Genomic DNA, 27,395 nt, shown 5'->3' on the forward strand with positions numbered 1-27,395 from the left:
GGAGAAGGCCAGGTACGATAGCATGTCTCTCTTTTTTGTTATCTCGCGATTAGCGCTGCAGTCGTCCAGTATAAACAGCGTCGGTTCCCCTTTAAATTTCTCGTGAAGAGCTTTCAACCAGTCCTGCAGGCGTGTTCCAGGGTCGATTTTATGTACGTCCGGGTCCGTCATCACCCAAGGTCGCGCGTACGTTTTATTCATGCTCAGAGTAGGGCACATGATAACGATGTTATCGAACACATCCTTGTAGTAACCCTCCAACATATCCAAGACGAAAACGGTCTTCCCACAGCCAGTCTGCCCGCACACTATGGCGCAGTGTGGGTCAGTGGGCAGTTGTGGGTACCCCCGGGGGGTGTGGGGGTCTCCCCCACTAGTAGATGGCTTGCACAAATCTCCCATTGTCTATATTAAGTTGCGCGTCCATAATTACGTACAGATATAATTTCAACTTACCAGCGGTTTGAGCCTTCTTAGTAATCTGGATGGTTATCCCTTCGCTGCCGTTATCTATACGGCGCCCGCTACCGTGCAGTTTATCATCATCCGTGGATCGCATGTCCAACCATAGGGCGTACTTGGTGGTCAGGTATTCACCGATCTGCACGGAGCTTAGGTCCAGGTCCTTTGTTATGTAGTCCCCAACTGGTAGCTTTTTTATCTCATCCCACTGCTGGTGTGGTCTCATACCATGACTGAACAGCTGGTTGGGCACGCCCTCGATGGTCACTTCCACCTTTTCAATCTCGGGGTTGAAAAACTTCTCACTGTCCCTCTGGAATGGCTCGTAATCCTCCACGGGGACGACCAGGATACCTTTCATCGATCTCGCCGGCACGTTCAGGTTGATATTCCACACAGTGTCGCTCTTATCTCGCACGACTGATCTATGTCTCAGTACGCGATCGTATAGGATAGCCATCTTCCCAGAGTACTGACTTCGAACCTGCCTGGCCAGCTCCGGGCTAGTGACCATGTCGAACTCAAGAGAGATGTTGTCTATGGCATAACTGGCCTCATCACCGTTCGGCGTACGCACTACTTTGCTATAGTCGTTAAACGTGAGCTCGTATTCGAGCCTATCACCCAGCGCGGCCTGGTAAAACGGCGCGTGTCCCGTGAGCAACTCAAAGTCGAGCGGCACGCAGAATCGATTCCCGTATGCTAGAGCGATGGCCTTTTCACCGGCCGATAGCTTGTCTTGCTGGTCTTGCGTGAAGACATACCCTATGCGCGCCCGGGTTGATTTGCTGATACCCTGGTACACATCATTGACTCGTTCTCCATCGCTTTTCCAGAGATCCCTGTAGCAGTGAAACACGTCGCTGTCGTCGATGCTCAGCACCTCGTTACCGCTGATCTTGACGGTCGTTTTCTTGATGATAGCTCGACCCACGTTCCGCACTAGCTCGCGTTTATCGTTGACGGAGGTCAACGTGATATTGAACGCCAGTCGAACAGTGCCTGGTACAATGAGGTCATTCTCACCAAGGTTTGGAAATCTAACCAGCAGAGTTTGATTCTGGTCTATCTTGCTGGGATTGTTGGTGATGGTCACCGACTGTCGCACGGCTCTGGCACCTAATGGCTCTCTCAATTTTCTGAAAGGATCTAATTTTCTGCCGTACATTGTTATATAAATGAAATATATTTTTAATACTAATGGATGAAGACATACCTATGGATGATATGTGGGACGATAGTGCCCAGGCATTCAATGATGACCAGGAGACCTCATTCTCGCAAAGTGACGAGCTCCTTAAGGGCGCCGTCGACGATTATTACAACACAGTTGAAAATAAATCCAAACTCAAACCGTTGGGAAGGAACTATTCCGATTTTACCCTCAGCAATGGCACGCTGCGTTTGAAGTCTCGCCCGGGGATCGATCTCATGAATAAACGCACTAGAGAACCGCTTGCTTTATCAACATTGGCCGGTAAACATGGAAGTCAGTTGGTCCAAGATGAACTAGGCTTCACAGATTACGGTGGCGCGCGACCTAAGCAGTATCCTCCGAAGTTAGTTCAAGGTCTGGAAAGTATCAGGGACGCCATATCAGATCAAAACATGACTTATGATATTAAAAAGGTGTTGGCCGACTACGAGAACAAACCCTTCCCGGGGCTCGAATTTACCGTTCGGGAACTGCGGGGGTTGGATCTGACGATGCAAACCATTCGCGGACATCTCGCGAAAAGCACGGCCAAAATAAGTGAGTTAGACAACAACATCGCCTATGAAAAGAAAAAACTCGGTGAAACTGATAACGAGGCTCTGAAAGCCCACATCGAGAAACAAATACGTAATTTGGAAGAGGAAAGGCAGACCTGGTTGGAGACAGCATCCTCCTTCAAAGAAAAGCTTCGATCCCAGGTCAACCGTATACGGGAAACCATCAATCAAGTCCTCTACCGAGACACCACGTTAGCAGACAGGATTCGGATATTGTTCCGGGAGCAAGGGATCACCATCGCCAGCATTCTGACTGCATTGGGTTTCATCATATCAACCCTGGTGGTGTCACTGACGGGGGGAACCCCTGTGGGGCCTGCCGGTGGGGGAGTTACCCCCACACCCCCTGGCGGTGGGGGTGTTAAAGACTGGATTAAAAAACTCGGTGAAGGCCTAGCTAAACTGGCTGGTAAAGCCGCCGAAGCCCTTCCCGGCATCCTGGGTAGCATCGTCTCGTGGTTGTTGAGCGCTCTGTCTAAAACTGCCATGTGGCTCAGTCAAAACCTGTGGGCAGCCATCGTCGCCGTGGCGGGTCTGGTGTACGTAGCGGCTAAGAAATCTTTAACCAAATAAGTCCCAAAGTTACCCCACCAACCACTAAGGCTGTTTTATTATCAATATGCTGCTGATAGGAGGCCTGCATATGAGGGGCCACCTCCTGTGGTGTTGGTTGAACTTTAGACTCCGGAGGTGGCGCCACTATACCCTTTTCACGTGGTGGGATGTGTGGGATATGTGGGGTGTTAATATCGGGGTTGATACCCAACTTTTGATCCTTCGTGGCTATAACTATTTTGTTGTTATAACCCACCACTTTTTTTATTCTCAGTTGCATATCACTCGGGGCCATGTACAACCCCACGCCGAACACGTAATTGACTTTCGATCTGGCGTATTCTAACACGTTTTGGTAACGGTCGATAACCCTCGGGAGATCAACTGGAGAATTGATAGCATCCTCAACGTTGGAAACGAATTGTGTCTGAGCGTCGTAAGCAGTTCCCTTACCGAGGATGTTAGAACGCGTCATCGACTGCGCACCCAACAGCGCCCACACGTACGTTCGAATCGAGTCGTTCAAGCGTATTGTACCAGCACGAGTGAATCCTTTCGATGTTTTTGAGATCATTTTAGTCCAGGCTGTGGCTGCATCAGGACTGGTTTGCTTTATACAGCTGACATGGATCTTTTCATTCGTTGTGGGGCCTGTAAATGTATGCCGGTTTGGGTTGTATGAACCATCTTTAGAACCGGCATAATATTTTCCGGACCTGTAGAAGTACACGAGAACTATACCGAGACCATGGTTCACACCAGGAAGGCGAAAGTCTTTATTCGTTGGAATCTCAAACTCCCCACAAACACGTTCATAAGCGCGTCTATCATAGGGGTTATTCGTCATACTCCACGCTTTATCTTGGGGAAGAGGAGCACTTATTTCCTTCAATATTCGTCTCGTTTGATAATAAATATGAAACAAAATAACCGCCTTACTCAGTTCGTCTATACCGTAGTCTGGTTTCACACCCGACCCTGTCGTCGCACACCACACAGCAAAGTTGAGTTGGTTCTGCCAAAACTGCATTGGGTTTTGATTCCAGTTTACCACCGCCTGCGCGTTATTAACGGACACGACATACTTTTCAAAGATATCAATAAAGGTTGTTTTAAACCCCGTACCATCTGCATTCACCACGATTTTCAAGTGTGCTAAATCCATATTATAATTTATAATTCATATATTATAATATGTACATAACACTTCCAGGAATAACGAGCGGTGAGGCCATTCAGCTGACGCACGCGATCGATAACACGTCAGGTCAACTCGAAGTCGCACTCTGCGATATCACCTACCTACCGCAATGGACTAACATTAATATCAGCAACAATAAGCTGTTCGTCAGTGGAACTCGCAGCCAGATAACTGACGGCTACTACAGCGTGTGCTCTCTAAACGACGAGGTCTTCAAACCCCTGGGAGCCGAACTCAAGATGAACGACTCAAACGGTACAGTGGTGTTAATCAACAATGGAATAAACCCTTTGAGGCTCGGCCGACCATTAGCAAGGATGCTCGGTATGTCTCCTGACGAGATAAAACCAACAACAACCGTCACAGGCACGAAGTTACCCGACCTAGTACCGTACCGAGAGCTATACATTCATCTCGGTCAGGTGAGCACAACGTATAACATTCAAGGAGGCCACCCTTCCACTATACTGAGAGCAGTGCCGGTGAAAACTGAGAAATACAACGACGGAAGAACCGAGTCGTTTTCACCACGGCAGTATAAGAAATTAACCCAGGGCAACATACCTGAGCTGACAATATCGGTGTTAGATATAAATCATAATCCTGTAAATATAGGATACCTCAGCTTAACGCTTCATGTAACATGACCAGCGCACAAGGGCCCGGAGTGAAAAAATGCGTCAATATCGGGATCTCCGACCTAGGAGACACACGCGGTTTCGACGCTCCCGGAGTAGATGGTAAATCGTACGCCTTGCAACTGAAAAACAACATTTACAAACGCGTTGAAGTCACCTCCGGTGGAACCCTAAGTGATATAGTAGATACCACAAGAGCAACAGTCAACACTAAGTACACCCTTGTCAACACCGGTGATAATAACTGGGTAATATACCCATCGTTCGGTGGTAAACTGTTCGACTTAGACGATGTTGAGAGCACTACCGTCGTCAAAAACAAACCATATATGCTCGTTTTCACCGAAGATGACAAGTGGGTGTTGTTACCCGATAACAAATGGTTTCTCAATATTAGACTCGTCTCCCCTTACGTGTTCACGGATAACAAAGACAACCACCTAAACAAAGTCGTGAACAATGGAACCCTGCTCGTGGCTTACGTCCCAACTCAGAGACGTAGCATAGTCGTCAGCCCAGTCAACACTATAGCAGCCCACATGCTATCGAGTAAACCGGCCATGCAAAACGTGAAATTGCAGTTGGTGTCTGAATTCGAAGGCGTGGTCAAGATACTAGAGGATCTACCGGCAAACTCAACATTGTTCATCAAAGTCTACCTAGGGGAACCATCGGGGAATGATGTCGAGATCGTGAAGGGGATCAAACTCGGGTGGGTGAAACGACACCAGTTTCAAGTTTGCAACGTTTACGTGCGGGTGGGTGTCGACTCCAAGACCAGTCTGCAGGGGGTCAACGTGATCGTGGAAAACAAGATATCATTAATCAATATATTCCTGCCTGACAACATACACTTCATGGGTATTAAGTTAACCCCTGAATTATTATCAGAAAACCAGTTGGAAATTATATCATAATAGTATAATAATGACCAGTCATCATCCCAACACTACGCTTAACGACCTGGGAGATACGGAGGGATTCGATCAGCCTGGTGAGGAAGATGAATTATACATCCTGCACTTCAAAGACAACGTGTACAGACGGGTGTCGTTATCAGATTTAAAAGAACCCAAATGGCTGATCAACTTAACACTCGCCTCACCTTATATCACAACAAAAGAGGGGTGGAGGTTTATCTCTAAGATTAGGAATAACGGTATCTGGCCCGGGGATTTCATTACGGGGAATGAAGCAACAGCCGAGGTATATTTTCATGAAGGAAAAATTGGATTAATTTCTGGAATAGAAAGTAAATTAACATTTAGCAGTAGTTATTTACACGAAAGGCAGCTTGAGATATACTCCCCCTACACAATCATCATAGAAGTCATGTTTACGTATTTTGACCAGGAAAACTCCTCGAAAGGACGTCAATTTTTACCCGGGGTGTCAATACACTGGTTTACCGAACACTTAGATCAATATTGCCGTATTGTTATACAACGGGATACCCCCACGGGTTCTATAATACGTTTAATAAGCCTCCCTGGGGTTTTTATTACAACAGAAAAGTCTATTGGCTTAACACCTATTATCATTAGTTATGATCTACTCCTTATAGGCTTCAAATACATTGATAGACTATTAACTGAAACCCAATTAAAATATTTTTCAAAATATATATTATAGGATGGGTCTGTACCCAGTCGTAGAGGAAGTAGCGAAGACGTTGGAAACCGTAGATGGGTTCCGCTTGAGGCAGTTATGTGATGTGAAACGTCAACTAGAACAAGACCGTGACACGCGAAAAGCATTATGTAAAAAGTACAATAGAGCTTTCAATATCGTGGACGGGGCTGACACTGCCCTTATGACAACCAGCATGGGACTAGGGGCGGCAGGCGTTGGGTTGTTAACCACCATCGTGGCTGCACCTATAGTGCTAGGTATTGAAATAACGGCTGGGGTGACAGGGTTGGTAGGGGTGGCGCTTAAGTTAGTATCACGTAGACTTAATCGTAAGGCATTGAAACACGACGAGATCAGGGTTCTGGCCGAAGCAAAGCTGAACACAGTGAGTGAGCGAATTTCCACGGCACTCTCTGACAGTAAGATCTCAGAAGAGGAGTTTCGTTCAATCCTATCTGAACTCACAAAATATAACGGAATGAAACAAGATATTCGGTCCAAGTCTCGTAAGTCTGCTATCAGCGAGGATGAGAAAAAAAAGTACATAGAACAGGGGATACAAAAAGCCCAACAAGCCTTTATTACGAACACCAAAGAGATCATAGGCGGTTCACGTTAAACTGTTTCATCGATATAAACATAACATAGGGGCGATAGCCGTAAGCGAGCCACCGATCCTATATGGTCAGTCAAAACTTACAACATAGATAAAGTGGATATAAAAGCCGACGAACCTAACTTGTACTACTTGAGGGATGGGCCGGGTAGGGGATTTGTAAGAGAAGAATTATTGATCGTACCGTACGGCACAGTATTACCTCCTACCAAGGCACAGTAATTACCGCCAACTTTTTTATAGTAGGGGTAATAGTAGCAAGAGCTAATGGCCCAACCAAAGCCTTATTTAGTAAATAAGGCTTTGTAGAGACATTTCTTGAAAGTGAGCCAGAACCCCCATTCCCTATACTACTGCTAGCGTTGTAATCCGGGCAAGGAATAAGAAGTGGTTTCCCAGATTTGTTGTGTGCAGCCTTGACAGCAAGATCGGCCATTGTGTTACCAGAAATGACCACGTGGATGTCGTATTGGCCAGTAGCAAGATCATTATATAGTTCCATAATTTCTATTAAAAGTGGATGTTTACATGAAAACCTTTTAATAGACTGAAGGCAAGAAAGACAATCTGAATGTATATGTATTGTTTATGTTTAGGGTGTCTTTCATTATGTTTAAGAGCCGTTATTTTGGTATTTGCTTCAGCTATGAAAATAGAGCCGTTGTCCGGTATTCTAAAAGATATTGCGGATCCACTTGGATGTTTTGTCCCATGGTGTTAAGTGATGATGAAATTTCCCCTCAGTGTCAATAATTCATGTGACAGCAAGCGAAACACATTCTGAACCAGAAGGAAATAATCTGTGTCGAAATCTTCATGACGTCTTTCGAGGAATTAGCCTTCACAGTACCATTCCATTCAAGCAAGTAGACTATACAAACAGAGGACTCCATGATGACTGACTGAGTATGAAGATGTATAAGGAATGCATTGACGTTCGTAACTAAACTAAAGTGTCATTTAAAACTTATGTTACAAGGGTGGTTTTTTTTTTCAAATTTGTATAATCATCGATTAGGTGATAGTCATTATGGGTCGCACCTCGCATCATATATGTTCAATGGCAACATTATTTTAGCGTCAAGCCTTTTTAGATCGCGCTTCAGAGTTGCCTCCCTTTGGGGCAATCTTTTGCATAAGTATCTGTTTTGACTGGTGGTGAACACGAGGCCGATCGAGAAGATTCTGAGAATGATACAGCCACGCTTTGCTGCATTGTTCAAGAATCTATGCCAGTATGTATAAAGGCTGGTTGTTGTGTTGACGGGCACACACAGACTAACACTCGTCGGAATTATACTGGAGTGGTGTACATCTGCCTACCCTCATCGTCTGTCAACTTAATCTAACCTACACTCTGCACTCAAGATTGACTCTCCGTGCAAACCTGTTTTCTGTGTAAACAGGCTCCATATAGTATAGCTGGTCTCATTGTAAATGCCAAGGCTCTAGTGAGTTATTACTGGACATTTGTGATCCATTACCTTATACTTGTGGCTCAACTGCATTATACTAGAAATACGTACTGTGCTTCACTGTAACTTGATCACTGTTTGCTCAATATATTTTTGAATATTTTAGATTTGTGTGTGTTATATTTTGCTGGTTCAAATGGGATTTCTCATACCTTTTGTGACGGCAACTTATTAACCTTAACAAATGACTGAAAATGTATTAACAATAGCGGGCACTTGATCAGATGACTTTGGTTCCTGCACTGGCTCCACCTAAATCTAATAATAATGTATAATAATGTATCCAGATTTGTTGTGTTTGAGATCCCATATAAAGAATAATTACAGATAATCTATCAATTAGTTTGTGAAACCTAATTGTGTAAAACGTATCTTAAGTACGTGAGACATCACTCGACAACTAAACATGTTACAGCAAAAACATCAATTAATGTATGGTCCCAAAAAATAGCACAATATTGGCACAATCAATGCGTTACTAACTGTACTATCAATATTCTTCACTCGCGCCAGACTCTTTATGCTTGCAAACTACGAATAATGGTATGTGAACACTTGGTGTGAACACTTGGTGAATTGGGCCTTCAGTGCCTGGCTTTGTACCCTAATCATCTGAAATGGTAATTGAGCCAGCAGCAGTTACAGCAATAATAAAATCCAATAGATAATGGTCTCCACTGTGTGTTTGCACTGGAAGCCTACAAGGGTAATGACCACTCGGTCTTTGTTATTTGCTAGTTTTACATAAATTGGCACGTGGCTCATAATGAGACAAAGTCATTATAAAACACAGAAAAAACGACATTTCAACACTGTACCGCTAGACAGGGAAGTGTACGCTTTGTGTTAAAGTCAAGTCAGGTTAAGGACTGCAAAGCATCAAGCATGAAAGTAGAAAATGTCACCATTTCTGACGGACAGAACATTGCAAAGGATTTCATGTTTACCACAACTGAGGACAGATTGAAACCACTTTTGATGACCATGAAATTATTTGGAATGTACTTCAATCCCAAACAGGATAGCAGTACACTTGAGTATCCACCAAATGGACGAAAGAGAATATCTACAAGTATACTGGCATTTTTCGGCCACCGAATGTATTGCTACATGGTTCTTCTTTTGATGTGGTTCAATTTTGTTCGATGTGCAGTCGCCGTGCCTCCTTATAATGAAAGTTTACCCTTCAGGATCCTTCTCACATTCTGGTACCTCCAGTGTGCACTGAATGCAACAATCATGGTTGTTTCGTGTCAACGTCATAGTCATTTGCGATCCTTCTACTATCAATGGGATTCTCTTCTGCAAAACAACACGTCAAACCACATAGGACGTGGATTCAAATGCCAAGTCAAATATTTTATGTTTCCAACATTATGTGGATGGATTGCGTTCTCCATGGGTACAGCTGCGGCATTTACAATTTCTGTTGGGAATTTGTCCACGTCGAAAATATTCCTCAGTGAAATAGTCAAGCCATTTCCAGAGACGCAATGGGCAGTCGCACTCCACCTCATCTTGCATATTTTCTGTTCTGCAGCATGGATATTTCCTGTAATCTTTGTGTTTGTAGTTTCCAGAATCATTAAAGCTCAGTTTCACAGATTTGGGAAAGTCCTTTCCAAGCAGATCCAGGAAGCCGGTGACCACATTCCTGAACGTCTCCCAGAACTTAGATCTCTTTACATGCAGTTTTGTCAGGCTGTGAATATCATCAACAGAACTTTTAAATGGATCCTTGGCATATCATTTTTTCTTCAGGTTTTCCTGGCCTGTTTTACTTTGTATCAGATGATTAATGGCCCACAAGGGATGTTTCTGTTTTTTGCAAATTCATTCTGGCTTGGAAGTTGTTTTCTACTCATAATCCTGCTGACAAGGAGCAGTTCCGATGTACATGAGGCGGTAAGTGTCCACTCGTTCCTCGTCCAAGTGGTTGCAGTTAACGCAGTGGTTGAAAGGGCCAAAGTTCTAGGTGCGCGTTTGCAACCAGAAACATAGAATCCTTCGTTCGTATCGTAGAGTCGTTCTCATTAGGATAGGTACGCCACTTCTTCGGGCTTTCTACGATTGTAAGTGGTCATAACCGGCTCGCGCATTTACTCTGTGATGTGTGACATGACCTACATAATGACAAAAGTATGTACGTCGTATATCTTACACCAGTTATTTCCCTCTTCCCAATTGTAACGACTGCCTGCTGTCCTTTTCTAAAATATTTTAGAAATATGTGCACGATTTTGCTATTTGACTACATATCCTCGACTCTTTCAGGCTCATTGTTTGCTGGATGATGTTTACAAGATTGGAACGAAACATGCCACTTCAGAACTTCTGGGACAGGTAGGTATATTGTGTCATAAAACACTGTTTACAAATTACAATGAATTATTTAGGTTCTGTCAGAAAGCAAACATATTGTTGTTATCTAGCAAGTGTATGTGGGTTGGGAAATTGGTCCTAAAGTAGAACCTAACTAACCCAACTGCATGGATGGATTCTCCGGTATGCCATATGAAGTTGCACATGGCCTTACTATGTCATATACTAACAAGTGACAAGTCTAATTGCAATAGAGGCCTCATGGTTCATAGTCCTATGATACAAAATCATCATACAGTGCGCTGGAAATCATGGACTACAATACAGCACTACTCAATTACATTTAATTTATGCGGTGCACAACGAAATTTACAGTATACACTTAGGCGATCCTTTGACTGGAACAGCTCTAATACATACTTCTCCGCTTCAGGGTTTAAAAAATACCAAAAAGGATCATATTGAAATCTTGGAATGGCACTTTTGAAACTCAGTGTGTTTGCAGCTCTGTCAAAACATAGAAAAAGGAAAGAAAAATGCTAACATCACCACATTCTTAACTATTTCAAACATAAGCAAATCCAGTTTCAAACAGTAACTTAGAGTTTGGTCGAACTGTTTCAACATTTCGTAACAGGCCTTAGGATATCTCTACCTGTCCATATAAAGTAATCTACACCAGTAGCTAATAAAACGACTATAGTAGTTTACACATAAGAAACTTCTGTCTACATCTCCTAAAATGGATCAGTTCCCAATTGCGCAAATCGATGTTCACATGTTGTTGAACACTGAATTGCCTGGTTCAGACTCGGTTATTTAAAGACCGCCACCATATAGCTGGAATAATGCTGAGTGCGGTGTAAAACTAAATTCACTCAGTCACTCACTCATAAAATGGCATTACAAGAAGTACATAAAGATATCGCTTGAAAAAGTCAACCTGTATATTTTCTATCGATGAAAAGTATATCCTAAGATCTCCGAACCATATAATAAGATAGGCAGTATTTTCGAGTCAAAAATACTTTGGGCATTATGAAAAGGGAGCGTTGAGAATGATTTCAATAATCTAGAAGACTTGCTTTTCTAGCATGAATAACTGAAGTCTCACATGCCTTTGACCAAACTAATCGGGAAGAAAATACAAGCCCAAGACACTTATAATATAAGTTATAATTAGTTCAACTCCAGAACAGAACATCTTTCCACACTCCTTAAATTCGCCCTCTTGTCCAAATTTACGTCCAATCCCCATTTGCAGCATTACCAAAAATCTATTTTTTATAGACCCGTGACTGAGTCTTCAGTAGAGACAAGATCTGCAAACAACAATAGTAAAATGTCCTCTTGTCACTTGTCGTGACCAAATATACCCCCGAAGCCACTCTAAATTCTGATGTTAATTCATTTATGAATAAAATGAACAAAACCAGACTTAACATGCAAACGTGTCTAACACTAGATGATGTTATCAAATGTGTCTAACATGCTATTATTAGATATGACACAAGCTTTAACGTTAGAGTACATATCACTGAGAACATTGCACAATTTACCGCAAATACTCATTTTATGTAAAATGTAAATTAATTGATATCCTTTTATCAAATGAAAAGCTTTCCGAAAATCAATGAAAGCAACCTGTGAACGATGTCTTGGTTTTCATAAATATTCAGAGTGACAGGAAAGTAAATATATTATCCACTGTAGCATAATCCCTCCTCAAACCTACCTGTGATTCATGTATAATAGAGTTTAATTCGAGCCAGTATCTTATTCTAGCTTCTATAATAGAGGTGAAAACTTTCCCAGGAGTGTTCAACAGAGATATACCATGAAAAGTATTAGGGTCTGAGATATTGCCCTTCTAAAATAAAGTAACCATCATGCCAGTATTCCAATTGTCAGGGAAATATCACTGTCAAGAACTTCATTTAACATTTCAAAATATGGAATTAATGCCTTTTAAATAACGTCTGCGGGAATACCATCCATACCTCCTGATTTACTGATTTTCAATGCATTTATAGGTCTAACAATCTCCCTTTCACTGATAGGGTTGGACAAAACATTCGAGTTATTGTATCTTTCACATTCTAGAACATCATGATTAGTAATAAAATTGCTAACAATATCGTCAAACTCAAATTGATGGTTTACGTGTACGATGATACAAATTTTTAAAATATTCATAACAGTCAACAGTAATGGGTCAATCTTTATCTATCACACATAACAGGAATTTAAGTTTATGTCAAAACATTTTACAATCCTTTTCTAAAACAGCTGATCTTATCTCCTCAACAACACGCTCTTTATACTGCTGATATTTACCTTACAGACATTTCGCAACTTCTTCCTGTTTTCATGATACATTTTTTGAGTTTGTTCTGATTTACAATTCCTAGGTAAATTTAGAAACGTATATTTCTCTGATTTCAATAAATTATCATGGGGACCAGCTATTTGGGGACACTTACGGTCGGCCATATTTATCAGTTCTGGCTTATGTTTTCAGCTCAACCTCTTTGTTTTCAAGTTGACGGGAGGATCCACCGGATTCACGGCAATTAACTTCTTTGTCGTCACACACGAGTTCGTTCTGACGGTAAGTTCATGCCATAATCGATAACAACTTTCAACTCACACGCCACTTGCACATAGTTGAAATCAGGAAATTAGTAATACTGTTCCAGAATACTGTTCATCAAATATTAAATCACTTGTGACTGATGGAATTTAGGTTTTTGGAATGGAAAAGTAAGTTTATATCATAAACCACAAAGTCATGGTTTATTGCTGGGCATGAATACATACGGATTCATTTCAGCTAAATCTTTTTGGAATCTGGTTCACATTTAATAATCCCATACTGATGATTAATGGATTTATTAGATTTAAATGCAGATGAATATTGTCCGTATGTTTTGACATACTTCCACCACACATCGTGCAGTTACTGCTTCATTCTATCGTAAATAGTCAAATATAGTCGGTACAATAGGACTGTCATTCCAGTATTTAAGTAACAGAAGTAAATCTTGAACAGTTCTATAATCGTGACATTCTTCGGCAGGTCATTTGCTTTGTTCCCGGATAGGGCATGAATAGAAATCCGGCCTATTTGTGGTATATTATAGATGTTAATCACTTTTAAAATTTCAAACTGAAAATCATAAGGTCACCGTGTATGTTAAGAATAGAAAATTAATGGGTGTGCCAAGGTTATGATTGTTGGTATGCAGTTGAACAATGGAGCAATCCTAAAAAGTTTGTACTAACTTACGTACTTCTTGAGAGCCGTTAGCTTGCTCATTACGACCCATTTCAATTCGTCGTCGGTAAATAGTTTTTTAATGTTGAAATGTATGCCTCGGGGTTCTAAAACATCTATATATTTACATGTTTTCTTCCGACATATCAAAAGGCATCGCGTTGTTTCTGGAAATGAACGCCAAGAAAAATACCCCTCGCAAGCACTTTTTGACGACTGAATTTTACTGTTGTGACTATGTACACCTGCACTCAGCTACACAGCCTTGCTGCAATGTAACTCAACATTTATTCATTTCAGCTTGGTGGAATGTTCATCACCTACTTCTTCCTCCTACTGCAGTTCAAGATATAGACTTATATTGAGTGGAAGACTACCTAGCCTAACTGGATCTACACGCACCTCATCCTCCACTCACAAATCCCTTTCCCCATTCCACACACACGGCACATCTATGAACACCATAACTAACTGGGCCAGCTGTTAATACCACAAGCAAACGGCACTGAACACGTACAAATGATATTCATATAGCAGATCCACTTGGACCAAGATGTCATAAACCGATTCAGCTGATCGTGATACAACATATTTATCATAATGTAACAGTTCATAAGACGAAATTAATGTTTCATTCCAAATTTAATTCTGCATATTTGCATGGCATGGCTTTGACAGATATTGTCGGTTGCATCTCTCCTGTCTGAAACCTCGAGTAATATTTCAGTGATGGCGTCTAAGATTCAATGTTCCCAAAATTGCTTTATTGACACTCAGCTTTCCACGTGGTCATGTTTCGTTTCAATGTAAGTTTTATTACAATATTGTTTAAAGAGAGAACATGAAAAGACCGATAACTAGCAAATGCGGGTTAAAACAATATTCATTCATTATTTTTAAAGAGAAATGGACAGGTATACACAGAATCACACATAAAATTGACGTAATCAGTACAACAATGATGCACAAAAAGGAAAACGTTGATGGCAGGAGGAAAAATGTTTCAATGGCCTGATACTTGATTTAGAATGAAGAGATACAATATTCTGTCATAACCCTACGGACAGCGAACTGTCCCAATGAAAAGTCTGTTAAACCATGCTTAGCAATGTTCCAGTTTGTTAAACGAATGTGTATTTTCCTATACATGTATCTGTAATAATGTCAGCATTCTATTTCTGTGCGTGTTATCTTGTTTTATGTTTTAGATACTAGTATACATCGCATATCAGATTGAGTTAAGTATGTAAGTAAGTGACTGCTTCCATAATAAACACTGGTACACACAAATTCCTCCACGTCATCTCTAACTGGGTTTATCTTACTTCTTTTTAAAGGACTTCTTGAGACTAGTTTGCATCATGTCACTTCCTGCATAACGTTGAAGCGCCGTGTAATAAATGGACTCTTGTTCGTAGCAGCGTTTAACCTGGTTTGCTCATTCACACTCATTATATGATGTATTTCGTGGAAGAGAAAAGGAATATATATTGGCCACTCTTTGGCACGTTACATTCATCACATTTCAGTCCACAGGATAATTCTCACAAAATGACTCGTGACCAGATTCGCAAGGACAACAGAACAACACAGCAGAACAACAACAAAAGATTCGTCCAACAGCTGACGTTGTGACGCAACATCAGTCTGTTAGTCCAGGGTAGAATAGGCCTTCAGCAACCCATGCTTGCCATAAAAGGCGACTATGCTTGTCGTAAGAGGCGACTAACGGGATCGGGTGGACAGGGTCGCTGACTTGGCTGGCACATGTCATTGGTTCCCAATTGCGCCGATCGATGCTCACTGAATTGTCTGGTCCAGACTCGATTATTTACAGATCGCTGTCATATAGCTGGAATATTCGGAGTGCGGTGTAAAACAAACCCCACTCACTTAACTCCTTGTCTCAACAGAACTCATTGCACTCGAAATTTGTTTCACATGACAAATATCAATCAAAAATATTTCCTCTCTTTATCCCGACATCGACTTTCGTCACACCAGCTCATGCTTCTCGTGACCCTGAGCTTGACACCAGGCTGGTCGTGCTGTTATGCTGGCTCTTGACCACGGCGATTTCAAAGCGTCCGGTTGGACATACGGAGATGTGGTTTCCACACTGTTGTTTTCACATCCTCATTAGACATGAATGACAATGAACAGTTCTCATTCGTGATCGGCCTGAACTCTAACGGCCCTCTAAGTGATTACTTTGCTGGTCACTCGACTGACAGTCGATGAATGCAAACCAGAGTCAACCAGCCAGCACTGCACACACTAATAACTTGCAATCTTTGCACAGCCGTCAGTTGAAGGGGCCCCATATTTGCTTCTTAGCAACGAAACCAGCTGATTTTGTAAGTTATTCAACTGTAATCGCAGTTTACTAAAACATAATATTGGCTTATGGCGGGTACATGTACTGCTCACCTGTGATCCAAGCACGTATATATCTAAACTCAATGTATGGTGCGGTCTAAATGTCAAAATAGTCATACAAACTAGCATAATTGTGATCTGAATATAAATGGTTGTATGGAGGTTAAAAAATCTAAGTGTTACGATAGCTTTTCCATGAGTATGTAATTGCAAAATACCCACAGGGACTAGGTAATGTAACCAGGGAATGTATACTCATTATATGAGTGAGTGAATGAGTGAGTTTAGTTTTACGCCTCACTCAGCAATATTCCAGCTATATGGCGGAGCTCTGTAAATAATCGAGTCTGGACCAGACAATCCAGTGATCAACAACATGAGCATCGATCTGTGCAATTGGGAACCGATGACATGTGTCAACCAAGTTAGTGAGCCTGACCACCCGATCCTGTTAGTCGCCTCTTACAACAAGCACAGTTGTCTCTTTATGGCAAGAATGGGTTGCTGTAGGCATATTCTACCCAGAGACTTTCACGGGTTAGGATGCAAGTAAAATAGTAGGAATGTAAATAGTATAATTTGTTGGCACGCTATAAGGACAGGCTAGGTTTACTTTGTTGGAAATTATAAACAGTAAATTGGCTTAATTCATTGCCATTGTAGAGTTTGCCAAACATTCTAATTTGCCTATATATTAAGATTCAACAAGCCTCTTCCTTTTTACTTTTCATTTATTCACATCAGTTTATGAACCACAGTATGTAATTTCACAGGCGTTTCCCGTGTTCCTGATTCAGGGTTTATTTCACGTATTTACCATCTTTTAGTAACATAAGCTCTCATTTAATTATTGCATTTTTCAAAAGAATTAGATTTGTTGACTGACTTGTAAATGAATATTTTATGATTGGATGTGGAAGTAAGTGAGATTGTTAGTAGCTGAAGTACCGTAAAATTATTGTCCTCCTGAGACGGTACGTAAGTCACAAAATATTTTACGTCAAATTTAATCTTCCTTTTTTAGCCGTAGTATTTCTGTCATTTTAATTTGTGGCTAACTTTTCATACAGTCCCCAGCAGCTGAAGGGATGGTGTAAATCCAGCTAGGGACAGTGCAGGTAGCAGAAGTACTGTAAGTCCCCATGGCTCCTAGTATGGTGACCTACCTTCAGTTGTTGGAGATCTATAGCCTGTTTTTATTGTATTATCTGAATATTGATATTAGTTTCAACGTTTCACGCTAGTTTTAATTCGTATTGTGATATTTGATTTACTGTCCTTCGTCGACAGGTTTTTTACCATATACATACTTTCCTTTTTTTCAAGAATGGCTGCAATATTGCCGGTGTGACGTTAAGTCTTAACTCACTCACTCACTCACTCAACTCACTCACTCACTCACTCACTATTTACCATCTTATTAGACACAACGCAAAGCGCCGTGAATCAGGAGCACGGGGTTCGATCTACTCACTCCGCATAGGCAATGAGTTCTCACATCACTTGTCGCTCTAGGTGTTCTTATTACACATTGATTGTCACGTGGTTCATACTGCGGCAAGTAATACATTGATCAGAGGCGATACCACACTCCAGGCAGCTTCTAATCTGAACGACATTTGAATTAAGGGCGACTGTGCAACGCATCAATCATGAAAGTAGAAAATATCGGCATTGCTGATGGACAGAACATTGCAAACAATTTTAAGTTTACAACCGAGGATAGTTTGAAACCTCTATTGATGACCATGAAAATATTTGGATTGTACTTTGATCCAAAACAGGATAGCAGTGAGTTTGAAATTTCACAGAATGGACGGAAGAGAATATCTACAGGCATACTGGCATCTTTCGGCCACCGAATGTATTGCTACATGGTTCTTCTTTTGATCTGGTTCAATTTTGTTCGATGTGCAGTCGCCATGCCTCCTTATAATGAAGGTTTACCCTTGAGGATCGTCCTCACTTTCTGGTACCTCCAGTGCACACTGAATGCAACAATCATGGTTGTGTCATGTCAGAGACTGAGTCACTTGAGATCCTTCTACAATCACTGGGATTCTCTTCTCAAAGAGAACAAACAAAATGAAATGCCGCGGGCATTCATATGTTCAGTAAAGTATTTGATGTTTGCAACATCATGTGGATGGATGTTATTCTTCATCACTATAGCCGCAGTATATACAGTTGCTTTTGGTAAATTTCCGACATCGAAGTTTTTCCTTAGTGAAATTGTTAGGCCATTTCCAGATGGACAGTGGGCAATAGCACTCCATCTCATCTTGCATATTTTCTGTTCTGCAGCATGGGCATTCCCAATAATGTTCGTGTTTGTAGTTTCCAGGATCATCAAAGATCAGTTTCACAGATTTAGGCAGGTTTTTTTCAAGCACATCAAGGAAGCAGGTGACAACATTCCTTATCGTCTGCCAGAACTTAGATCTCGTTACATGCAGCTTTGTCAGGCTGTTGATATCATCAACAGAACTTTTAAATGGATCCTCGGAATATCATTTTTTCTTCAGGTTTTCCTAGCCTGTTTTATTTCTTATCGTATGATTAATGACAGACTGGAGATGATTACAACTTTCACTAATTCATTTTGGCTAGGAGGTTGTGTTCTAATCATCATCTTGCTGACAAGGAGCAGTTCTGATGTACACGAGGCAGTAAGTACACATATTACTTATTATTAGTAGTTTCACAAGGGTGTGTCCCTGTTGTACAGCAGACCTGTTTTGTGATAGTTTCGTTCTTTTTGTGTGCCTGAAAGACATGATCAAGTTTATTAAAATAATTTAGTATTTACTTCTAATTTTGCTGAAAAGGATCCATTCAGATGTACATGAGGAAAGTACTACACACTGTTCTAAAGGGTCACAGTTCAACGCCCATAGCTGCATACAGAACCATGTAGTTGTTAGTTCAAATCGCAGAGTCGTTCTGTTATGTATCAAGCTTTGTCATTACTCCGGGCTTTCTCTTTCCAGTTATCATAACTGGCTCGTCCAGTGCGGGAATATTCGTTTCTTACATCATGCCATCTATCTTGGATCCCAAACGAATAACTACTGTCCACCTGTGTCTGAACTATTTCAGAAAAAAACGCGCCTGACATGTTTGGATTTGTACATTCAAAATGATCTGGGTACAACTATTTCAGGCCCATTCTGTGTTGGGTGATATTTTCAAGATTGGAACAAAAAGCGCCACTTCAGAACTTCTGGGACAGGTAGGAGTATATTTGTGGCATGTAATACTGTTTCCCAAAGTAAGGGACTTCAGTTACTTATGTTGGGCTTCCTACAGTGTGATAAATGTATGAGTCCCGAGCCGCCTGAGTGGATCGATCTTTCTAATTTACATAGACTGTGTCGGTGAACGGATATGTGTTTCTTCAAACGTGCATGTGAGACGCAGTTTGTTTTGAGCGTCATTACCCCATATTCACATAAATATAACATTCCAAATTTCATGTATGCAAATAGGCACGCGTGAACAGCCACCTCCTCGTGGTGGGTGCTGGGTAACGCTAAAAGCTGTTCAAATCCCCGTGTGGACCCGGGTCAACTAGGTCCATAGCACCCCACTGTTGGTCGCAAGGAGCGACCGAATTGGGCAACCTGTTTGCCGTGGGTTGCGTCCCGTGTCGGTGGAGGACGGTAGTCTGGTGGTTGAGGGCAATGGGAGCCTGCGACCGTGTTCCTTTCGCCTAACACACCACTTTCGCCCTTACTTCACCTAGAGGGGTGGTAGAATCGGCCCGATTGGTGGGTGAGGAGCTAGGAGGATGAATTCTATCCAATATAACCATGGCACCCCCACAAAAAAACGTTCACACGAATCGGATGATTCGTGCACTTCAGATGATGATGTTATAACACTTCCAAAAAATCTTGATCATTGGGCACGGTTTCTCGTTATGTCTTCTCCCGATGGTAGTCCTCTCAAGTTAAATCCCTTTGCCATTGCTAAGGGCATTGAAGACTTAGCTGGAGACGTAAAGGAGGTCAAAAGGCTTCGATCTGGACTTCTACTGATAGAATGTAAGAAACAGATCCAGTCTCAAATTTTACTCTCTACCAAATCACTGGCAAATGTTCCCGTTGAGATTTCACCGCATAGAACCTTAAACAACAGTAAAGGCATTGTACGCAATGTTGGACGATGCCTATCAGACATGAATGTGTATGACATTGTTTCAGAACTTCACTCACAATGAGTAACTGATGTAAAGCGATTCACATCCAGAAAAAACAATGAAGTCACGAACACCAATACGTATTTGTTTACCTTTGGTGTCCCAACACGCCCGGATTCACTCAAAGCAGGCTATTGCAATTTAAGGGTAGATGCTTTTATACCAAATCCCCTTAGATGCTACTCTTGTACAAAAATATGGACATCGCTCAAAATCTTGCCGAAACCCAGCTGTCTGCCATAGATGTGGTGGGAAATGTGACAATAGCACAGTATGTGCCAAATCTCCTTCTTGTGTAAACTGTTCTGGCAATCATCCTTCTTCATCGAAAGACTGTCCAACTTGGAAGGTACAATCTAAAATTTCACTCATCAAGCATGAACGTAACATATCTTTCCTTGATGCAAAGAAACTTGTTCTTGCCCAAGAATCACCAGGGCCATCATACGCTGCTGCTGTTTCCACGTCCACTGTAACTTCTAGCACAGATTCTAGAGCCATTTAGTGCAATTCCGTTGTTTGCTAGACTGACTACACTTGGACTGACTCCACCTATCCAGATTCAACCCGGTCGGAGGACATCTGCTTCACAGACAACTCCTGTTTCCAGAGAAAAGAACACTAACGCCAATGTTAATTATTCGAAGAAAAAACCGCAATCTGATCGTCTTCCTAAAGCACAAGTTTGGGGTGCTAGAGGACATGGACGTGTCCCCTCTTCAAAACACCCGCTCCCGGAGTAATTCTCCAAAGAAAAAAGATCGTGAGCGGTCTCCCATAACTCCACCTTAAATGACCACCAATCAAGTAATACAGTGGAATTGTAGATTTCTTAGGAATAATTTAAATGATTTACAACTCTTAATTGAAGATTTTCAACCATCGGCCATCTGTTTACAAGAGACATACTACAAAAACACTGATAGATTTGACGTAAGAGGCTATACTTCCTATAATGTTTTCCCCTCCTGGGCCTAAAGCGACTGGAGGTTCAACCATCTTATTAAAAAATGGCGTCATCCATAGTCCTGTCCATCTAAATACTCCGCTTCAAGCTGTAGCACTCCGTATAACTTTGCACATTGCGTTTACATTGTGTTCACTGTACCTTCCACCATCTGCTTCTATACAACAGTCTGAACTTCAAGATCTCTATAACCAACTCCCCAAGCCCTGCATTATTACGGGTGATTTAAACGGACACAACCCCCTTTGGGGTGGTGCTCAGACGAATACTAAGGGGAAGCTCATAGAAGATTTCATTTCTAACAATAGCTGATGTATACTTAATGATAGCTCAAACACCTATTTACATCCCGGCACAGGAACTTACTCTGCTATTGATTTAGCAATTACAGATGCAGCATTATTAAACGAATTTGAATGGTCTGTCCACGAGGATCTCTGTGGAAGTGACCACTTCCCCACTATTGTGAAAACTGTGACTCCTTCAGATGTTCCTCCTACTACAAGATGGAACTTTTCCAAGGCCAACTGGTCTTTATTTCAACTGCTTGCTTCTAGTACATTTAAAACTGATCTATTTCTTGACATCGCCGACCCTGTACAATTATTTTCAGATGAACTGAAGAAGATAGCCGATGAATGTATTCCTAAGTCCTCCACAAATCAACACATTCGAAAACCATGGTTTAATGATAACTGCAAACAAGCCAGAAAGGCACGGAGAAAAGCTGAGCATTATTTCCGGCGCCATCCAATGGTCCATAACTTGAACAAATTGAACATTTTAAATGCAAAAGCACGGCGTACCTTTAGGCAAAATAAACGCCAATCTTGGCGAACCTATGTCTCTAAAATCAATGCACGTACACCAATTTCTAAAGTATGGAATATTTCTAATAATAATATTTATTTCTAATAAACTTGGTGAAACACTGGCGAAACATTCTTCTTCATCAAACTATGTACCTCAATTTCAAAAGTATCAAAATCAGCAGGAAAAAAACCTATTAATTTTACTTCCGATAATGGTGAAGATTATAATGAAGTATTTTCGATTAATGAACTCCATACTGCTCTTGACCAGGCTCACGATACTGCTTCAGGAGCTGATAACATACATTATCAACTCCTGAAGCATTTACCAGAATCATCTTTAGAGACGCTTCTTCATATTTTCGATGGTATTTGGACGTCTGGAAATTTTCCTTCATCATGGCGTAATGCTATAAATGTGCCAATTCCTAAACCTGGACGTGATCACACTGATCCTTCCAATTATAGGCCGATTTCATTAACTAGCTGCGTTTGCAAGACCATGGAACGCATGATAAATAATCGACTTGTTTGGTACTTGGAAACAAATAACTTATTAACAGATATTCAATGTGGTAAAACAGAAGTACTATTGATCATTTAGTGCGTTTAGAATCGTTAATAAGCAGCATGCAGTGTCAATATTTTTCGATAGCTGTGTCTATCTTTTTTGATCTCGAAAAAGCATACGACACAACCTGGAAACATGGGATTTTAAGAGACTTACATGACTTTGGATTGCGAGGCCGCTTGCCCCAATTTATATCCAACTTTCTAAATGACAGGCAATTTCAAGTCCGCGTGGGTTCTACCCTGTCTGATCATTACAGTCAGGATCAGGGTGTTGCACAAAGCAGCATTTTGTCTGTCACTTTATTTAGTATTAAAATAAATAGTCTTTCAAAAGTGTTAACAGATTCAATCAACGCTTCCCTTTTCGTGGATGACTTTAATATTTCTTGTCGTGGCACAAACATGCGAACCACTGACAGACAGTTGCAAATCTGTCTCAACAAAATTCATAAGTGGTGCCTTGAGAACGGGTTTAAATTTTCTCAATCTAAAACCAACTGCATTCACTTCTGCCGAAAATACAAACCTCATAAAGACCCTGACTTATCTTTGAATGGTGCACCCATCACAGTTGTCAAGGAAGCTAAGTTCCTTGGTCTCATCTTTGACTCACACTTAACCTTTCTGCCACATCTTAAATACCTAAAAAAACAAACGCCTGAAGGCGTTCGATCTGTTGAAAGTCGTTTCAAATACAAAGTGGGGAGGAGACCAAACAACCCTTCTACATTTATACAGGTCACTCATCAGATCTAAACTGGATTACGGCTCCATTGTCTATGGTGGAGCCTGTGAAAGCAACCTCAAAATACTTGATTCTATCCATCACGAAGGTCTAAGGCTTTGTCTTGGATCATTCCAAACTTCTCCTGTTGACAGTCTATACATTGAAGCAGATGAACCTTCTCTTGACCACCGTCGTATTAAATTATCTTTACAGTATCTCGCTAAACTGTCTTCAAATAAGTCCAACCCTGCATATAACTGTGTTTTCAATCCCTTGTACGGGGATTTGTACAATAAGAAATCTTCTCTTGTTCCACCTCTTGGGCTAAGAGTGAAACCTTTCCTTTCTGCTGCTGGCCTTGAACTAGAAAATGTAGCTCCTTCTCGCTTGTTTTCTTCTCCTCCGTGGCAGCTGGTTAGACCACAAGTTGACCTTACATTAAGTAAATATAAAAAAGCAGAAACGAATGAATTACAATATAAACAAGAATATGATCAATTAACACATAAATATAGCAATTATAAATCCTTATTAACAGATGGGTCCAAGGATGGTGGCGCAGTAGCTTGTGCCACTGTCATTGGATCCAGAACAATATCCTCTAGATTACCAAATAACAGTTCCATTTTCACAGCAGAAGCACATGCCATATTAACAGCCCTAAACTATATAAAAAACACCCTAAGTATAAACAATATATCATTTATTCAGACTCTCTTTCATGCCTCCAGGCTATTAAAAATGTATCTTCTCAACATCCATTTTTAGCTGACATCGTTGAATTGTATAATGATCTTGCTACTGGCCTATGCGACATCGTCTTCTGTTGGTTACCCAGCCATGTTGGAATCTCTGGTAACACAATGGCTGATATTGCTGCCAAGGCCGCTCTCAACAAATCTGTGACACCGCTTCTGCTCCCTTATTCTGATTATAAAGCCGTTATAAGATCATATATCCGAGATCTAATGCAAAAGAAGTGGGACACCCAAGTAGGTATCAATAAATTACATGGTATAAAGCCCTATATCGGTTATACATACATGGGTTGTCAGTCCAGATTTGAAGAGGCTATTATGCGACGATGTCGCATTGGCCATACGCGATATACTCACGAATACCTGTTAAAAGGTGAGGATCCTCCGCTTTGTATCCCTTGTGATGAAAGAATCACGGTAAAGCATGTCCTGCTTGACTGTGTTGATTTTGCCATCACAAGGGATAAATATTTCAATGTGAAAACTATAAAGGATCTTTTTTATAATGTTAATCATCATTTAATAATTGAATTTTTAAAGGAAATAGAATTGCTACATAAATTCTGAATATGCATTGTACATAGATAATATATTTTTAATCATGGTATTGTCAAATAGCATCTGCGATCGTTAATGGCTGTACCCTCAAAGGGGGTTGAAGTAGCGTAAAATTATTGTCCTCCCGAGAGGGTACGTAAGTCCCAACAACTTTCAAAGTCAATTTTGCCCAGCTATACTTTTTAGTCGTAGTATTTTTGTTCTTTAAACTTCTGGCTAAATCTTCATATTATCGCCAGTGGCTGTAGGGATGGTGTAAATCCAACCAGGATCCATGCAAAGTAGCAAAGGCACTGTGAGTCCCCATGGACCCTCGCATGGTGATCTACCTTCAGCTGCTGGTGACGTATATAGCTCGTGTTTTACCTTGTCTTGTCCAAATAGTTATATCAGTTTTACCGTTCCACACTAGTTTTACCCGCAACTGTGATATTCTAGTCGTTTTACTGTCCTTTGATGACAGGTTTTTATCATATAGCCATATCCCATTTCAATTTCAAATCTGTTCTCGTCACGATATGGCTGAAATATTGCCGATGTGACGTTAAATATTAACTCACTCACTCACTCATGTAGGCAAATAAAACTATAACGAATACAAAGACTTACAAAACTATGTATGTATGTATGTATGTATGTATGTATGTATGTATGTATGTATGTATGTATGTATGTATGTATGTATGTATGTTGGACAGCGGACGCGGACGTTGGGACGACTTTCGTGGGGGGGGGGGGGGAGGGGGACTATAAAATCTGTTTGCATTCGCTTATGAGAGGCCATCTTCATCACTCCCTTTTTTTCAGCTGAACCTCTTTGTCCTCAAGTTGACAGGAACATCCACTGGATTCACAGCCATTAACTTCTTTGTCGTCACAAACGACCTAGTTCTTACTGTGAGTTGACACATTTCACGCACAAAAGGGCTAACATTTATCAAAATGATCTATCTGTATAAAGTTTATTCCTGCATCACAGTTTCCAGTTTACGTTCAGGGACCACAGTATCAATAATAATCCAGATTATTTGTAGCATGTTTATACATTTTTTTTGATTGGCTGATTTAATGTATCGAAATATCTCTTTACAAGTTCAAGTTTATATTTCATATATTTCTTTAAGCACATTTCGACCACATGTGATCACTTAATCACTTGTCACTTAGTTCACTTAATCGCTGATATAGTCAATATAGTTGTAAAATAATGTTCGAATTGCTGGTATTCATTTGAACAAATGCGATCTTACACATATTGTAACCTGTTACATTCTCCTGTTCGTGTGTTTTCCATGTTTTGATCAGACAAATCAGCAAATGGGTACCCAGTGGGATAACTCGTGTGAAGATTAAACCTGTAGCGCCTCTCACGCAGCTGGCGCTATCCGGGGTAGTAATAACCAGATTGTTAGCGCCATAAGTATTCACCTAGTGGAAAGAGTTCAGCGCATTATAAATTCTTATCATTAAATAGCATCACGTTGTTTTGAAAATGGCGATTTCTAATCCGACTGCAGTGTAACTCAACACTTATTCTTTTCAGCTGGGAGGATTGTTCATCACCTACTTCTTCCTCCTTCTGCAGTTCAAGATATAGGCTGACACCGGATGGCGTCATGTGGAGATGTGTTCACACCACATGTCAACATCAAAACAGAGCAGACAGCTTACACCATAAAATTATTAAATTTGATCTGCTTAATCCCAAATAACCAAACTAAATCTTTAATATGCTCAACTGTCAACTCCTCCCCTAACCAACACGAACTGATTCCTCGTCCCCATACCTGCTGACCATAATGTAAATAGAATGTAAATATGCTACATAATAACCGACATTCTGCGAGCCAGATTCCGCTTGGCGAAAATGGCAAACTGCATTGAACATTTTATCAGACGTCAAAGATTGCACAAGCATTTTGTTATTTTTCTTTATTGTTTATTTCTTTTGACTCTCGACTGAGATGTAACAGTACATGTCTTCACTACATTTCGTCATTTGGAATTACGTTCTTTCGAAATGGTTGTATCGCTGAACTTGTTAAGTCTTTAACACCAAGATATAATCTTTTTGTGTGTAAACGTATGAAGGAACTCAACCGTTCTTGAGATGTCATATACTGACGTTTCGCCAATATAATGTTTTATTACCAAACTTTGTTTTCGTTATACATATTTGCTGGAATGTTGTCTTGAAGGATGTCATTGATACACGTTGCTTCACTCCAGTGTGAAACGTCAAGCAATATTTTAATGATGATGTCATCCCATATAACTGGGTAACCACAAAGAATCTGTATTTAACGCGTACAGATTGTCAGCAATTCCCGTGAACCAAGATATCTTAATCTGATTCAGTTGGTTATGATACGCCAAACCTGTCGATCATAATTCAACAGTTCCTGAGGCAAAATTTATAAACGCCTCACTATTGTAATGTTTGATTCCAGAATATAAGTTCCTTCTGAC

At 40.9% G+C, this 27,395-nt stretch overlaps 2 protein-coding genes across 2 annotated transcripts; both read left to right on the top strand.

The window, feature by feature from the left end:
- The first annotated feature begins 9,237 nt into the window (after positions 1–9,237).
- Positions 9,238–14,305, top strand: LOC137294235 (uncharacterized). Its single transcript, XM_067825230.1, has 4 exons — positions 9,238–10,257; positions 10,627–10,695; positions 13,196–13,285; positions 14,252–14,305. The coding sequence occupies exons 1-4, from the start codon at positions 9,238–9,240 to the stop codon at positions 14,303–14,305; spliced, it is 1,233 nt and encodes a 410-aa protein (XP_067681331.1).
- A 3,677-nt stretch (positions 14,306–17,982) lies between these two features.
- On the top strand, positions 17,983–26,523 carry LOC137295082 (uncharacterized). The gene is made up of 4 exons (XM_067826365.1): positions 17,983–18,999; positions 19,494–19,562; positions 25,734–25,823; positions 26,470–26,523. The coding sequence occupies exons 1-4, from the start codon at positions 17,983–17,985 to the stop codon at positions 26,521–26,523; spliced, it is 1,230 nt and encodes a 409-aa protein (XP_067682466.1).
- Positions 26,524–27,395: the final 872 nt, after the last annotated feature.

Source organism: Haliotis asinina, chromosome 8 (genome assembly GCF_037392515.1).
Source record: "Haliotis asinina isolate JCU_RB_2024 chromosome 8, JCU_Hal_asi_v2, whole genome shotgun sequence".
NCBI lineage: Eukaryota > Metazoa > Mollusca > Gastropoda > Lepetellida > Haliotidae > Haliotis > Haliotis asinina.

Coding starts and splice junctions, on each gene's coding strand:
- LOC137294235 (XM_067825230.1), top strand. CDS start 9,238: ATGAAAGTAGAAAATGTCACCATTTCTGACGGACAGAACATTGCAAAG. Junction 10,258..10,626: donor GTTCCGATGTACATGAGGCG/GTAAGTGTCCAC, acceptor CGACTCTTTCAG/GCTCATTGTTTGCTGGATGA. Junction 10,696..13,195: donor CTTCAGAACTTCTGGGACAG/GTAGGTATATTG, acceptor TTATGTTTTCAG/CTCAACCTCTTTGTTTTCAA.
- LOC137295082 (XM_067826365.1), top strand. CDS start 17,983: ATGAAAGTAGAAAATATCGGCATTGCTGATGGACAGAACATTGCAAAC. Junction 19,563..25,733: donor CTTCAGAACTTCTGGGACAG/GTAGGAGTATAT, acceptor CCTTTTTTTCAG/CTGAACCTCTTTGTCCTCAA. Junction 25,824..26,469: donor CAAACGACCTAGTTCTTACT/GTGAGTTGACAC, acceptor TATTCTTTTCAG/CTGGGAGGATTGTTCATCAC.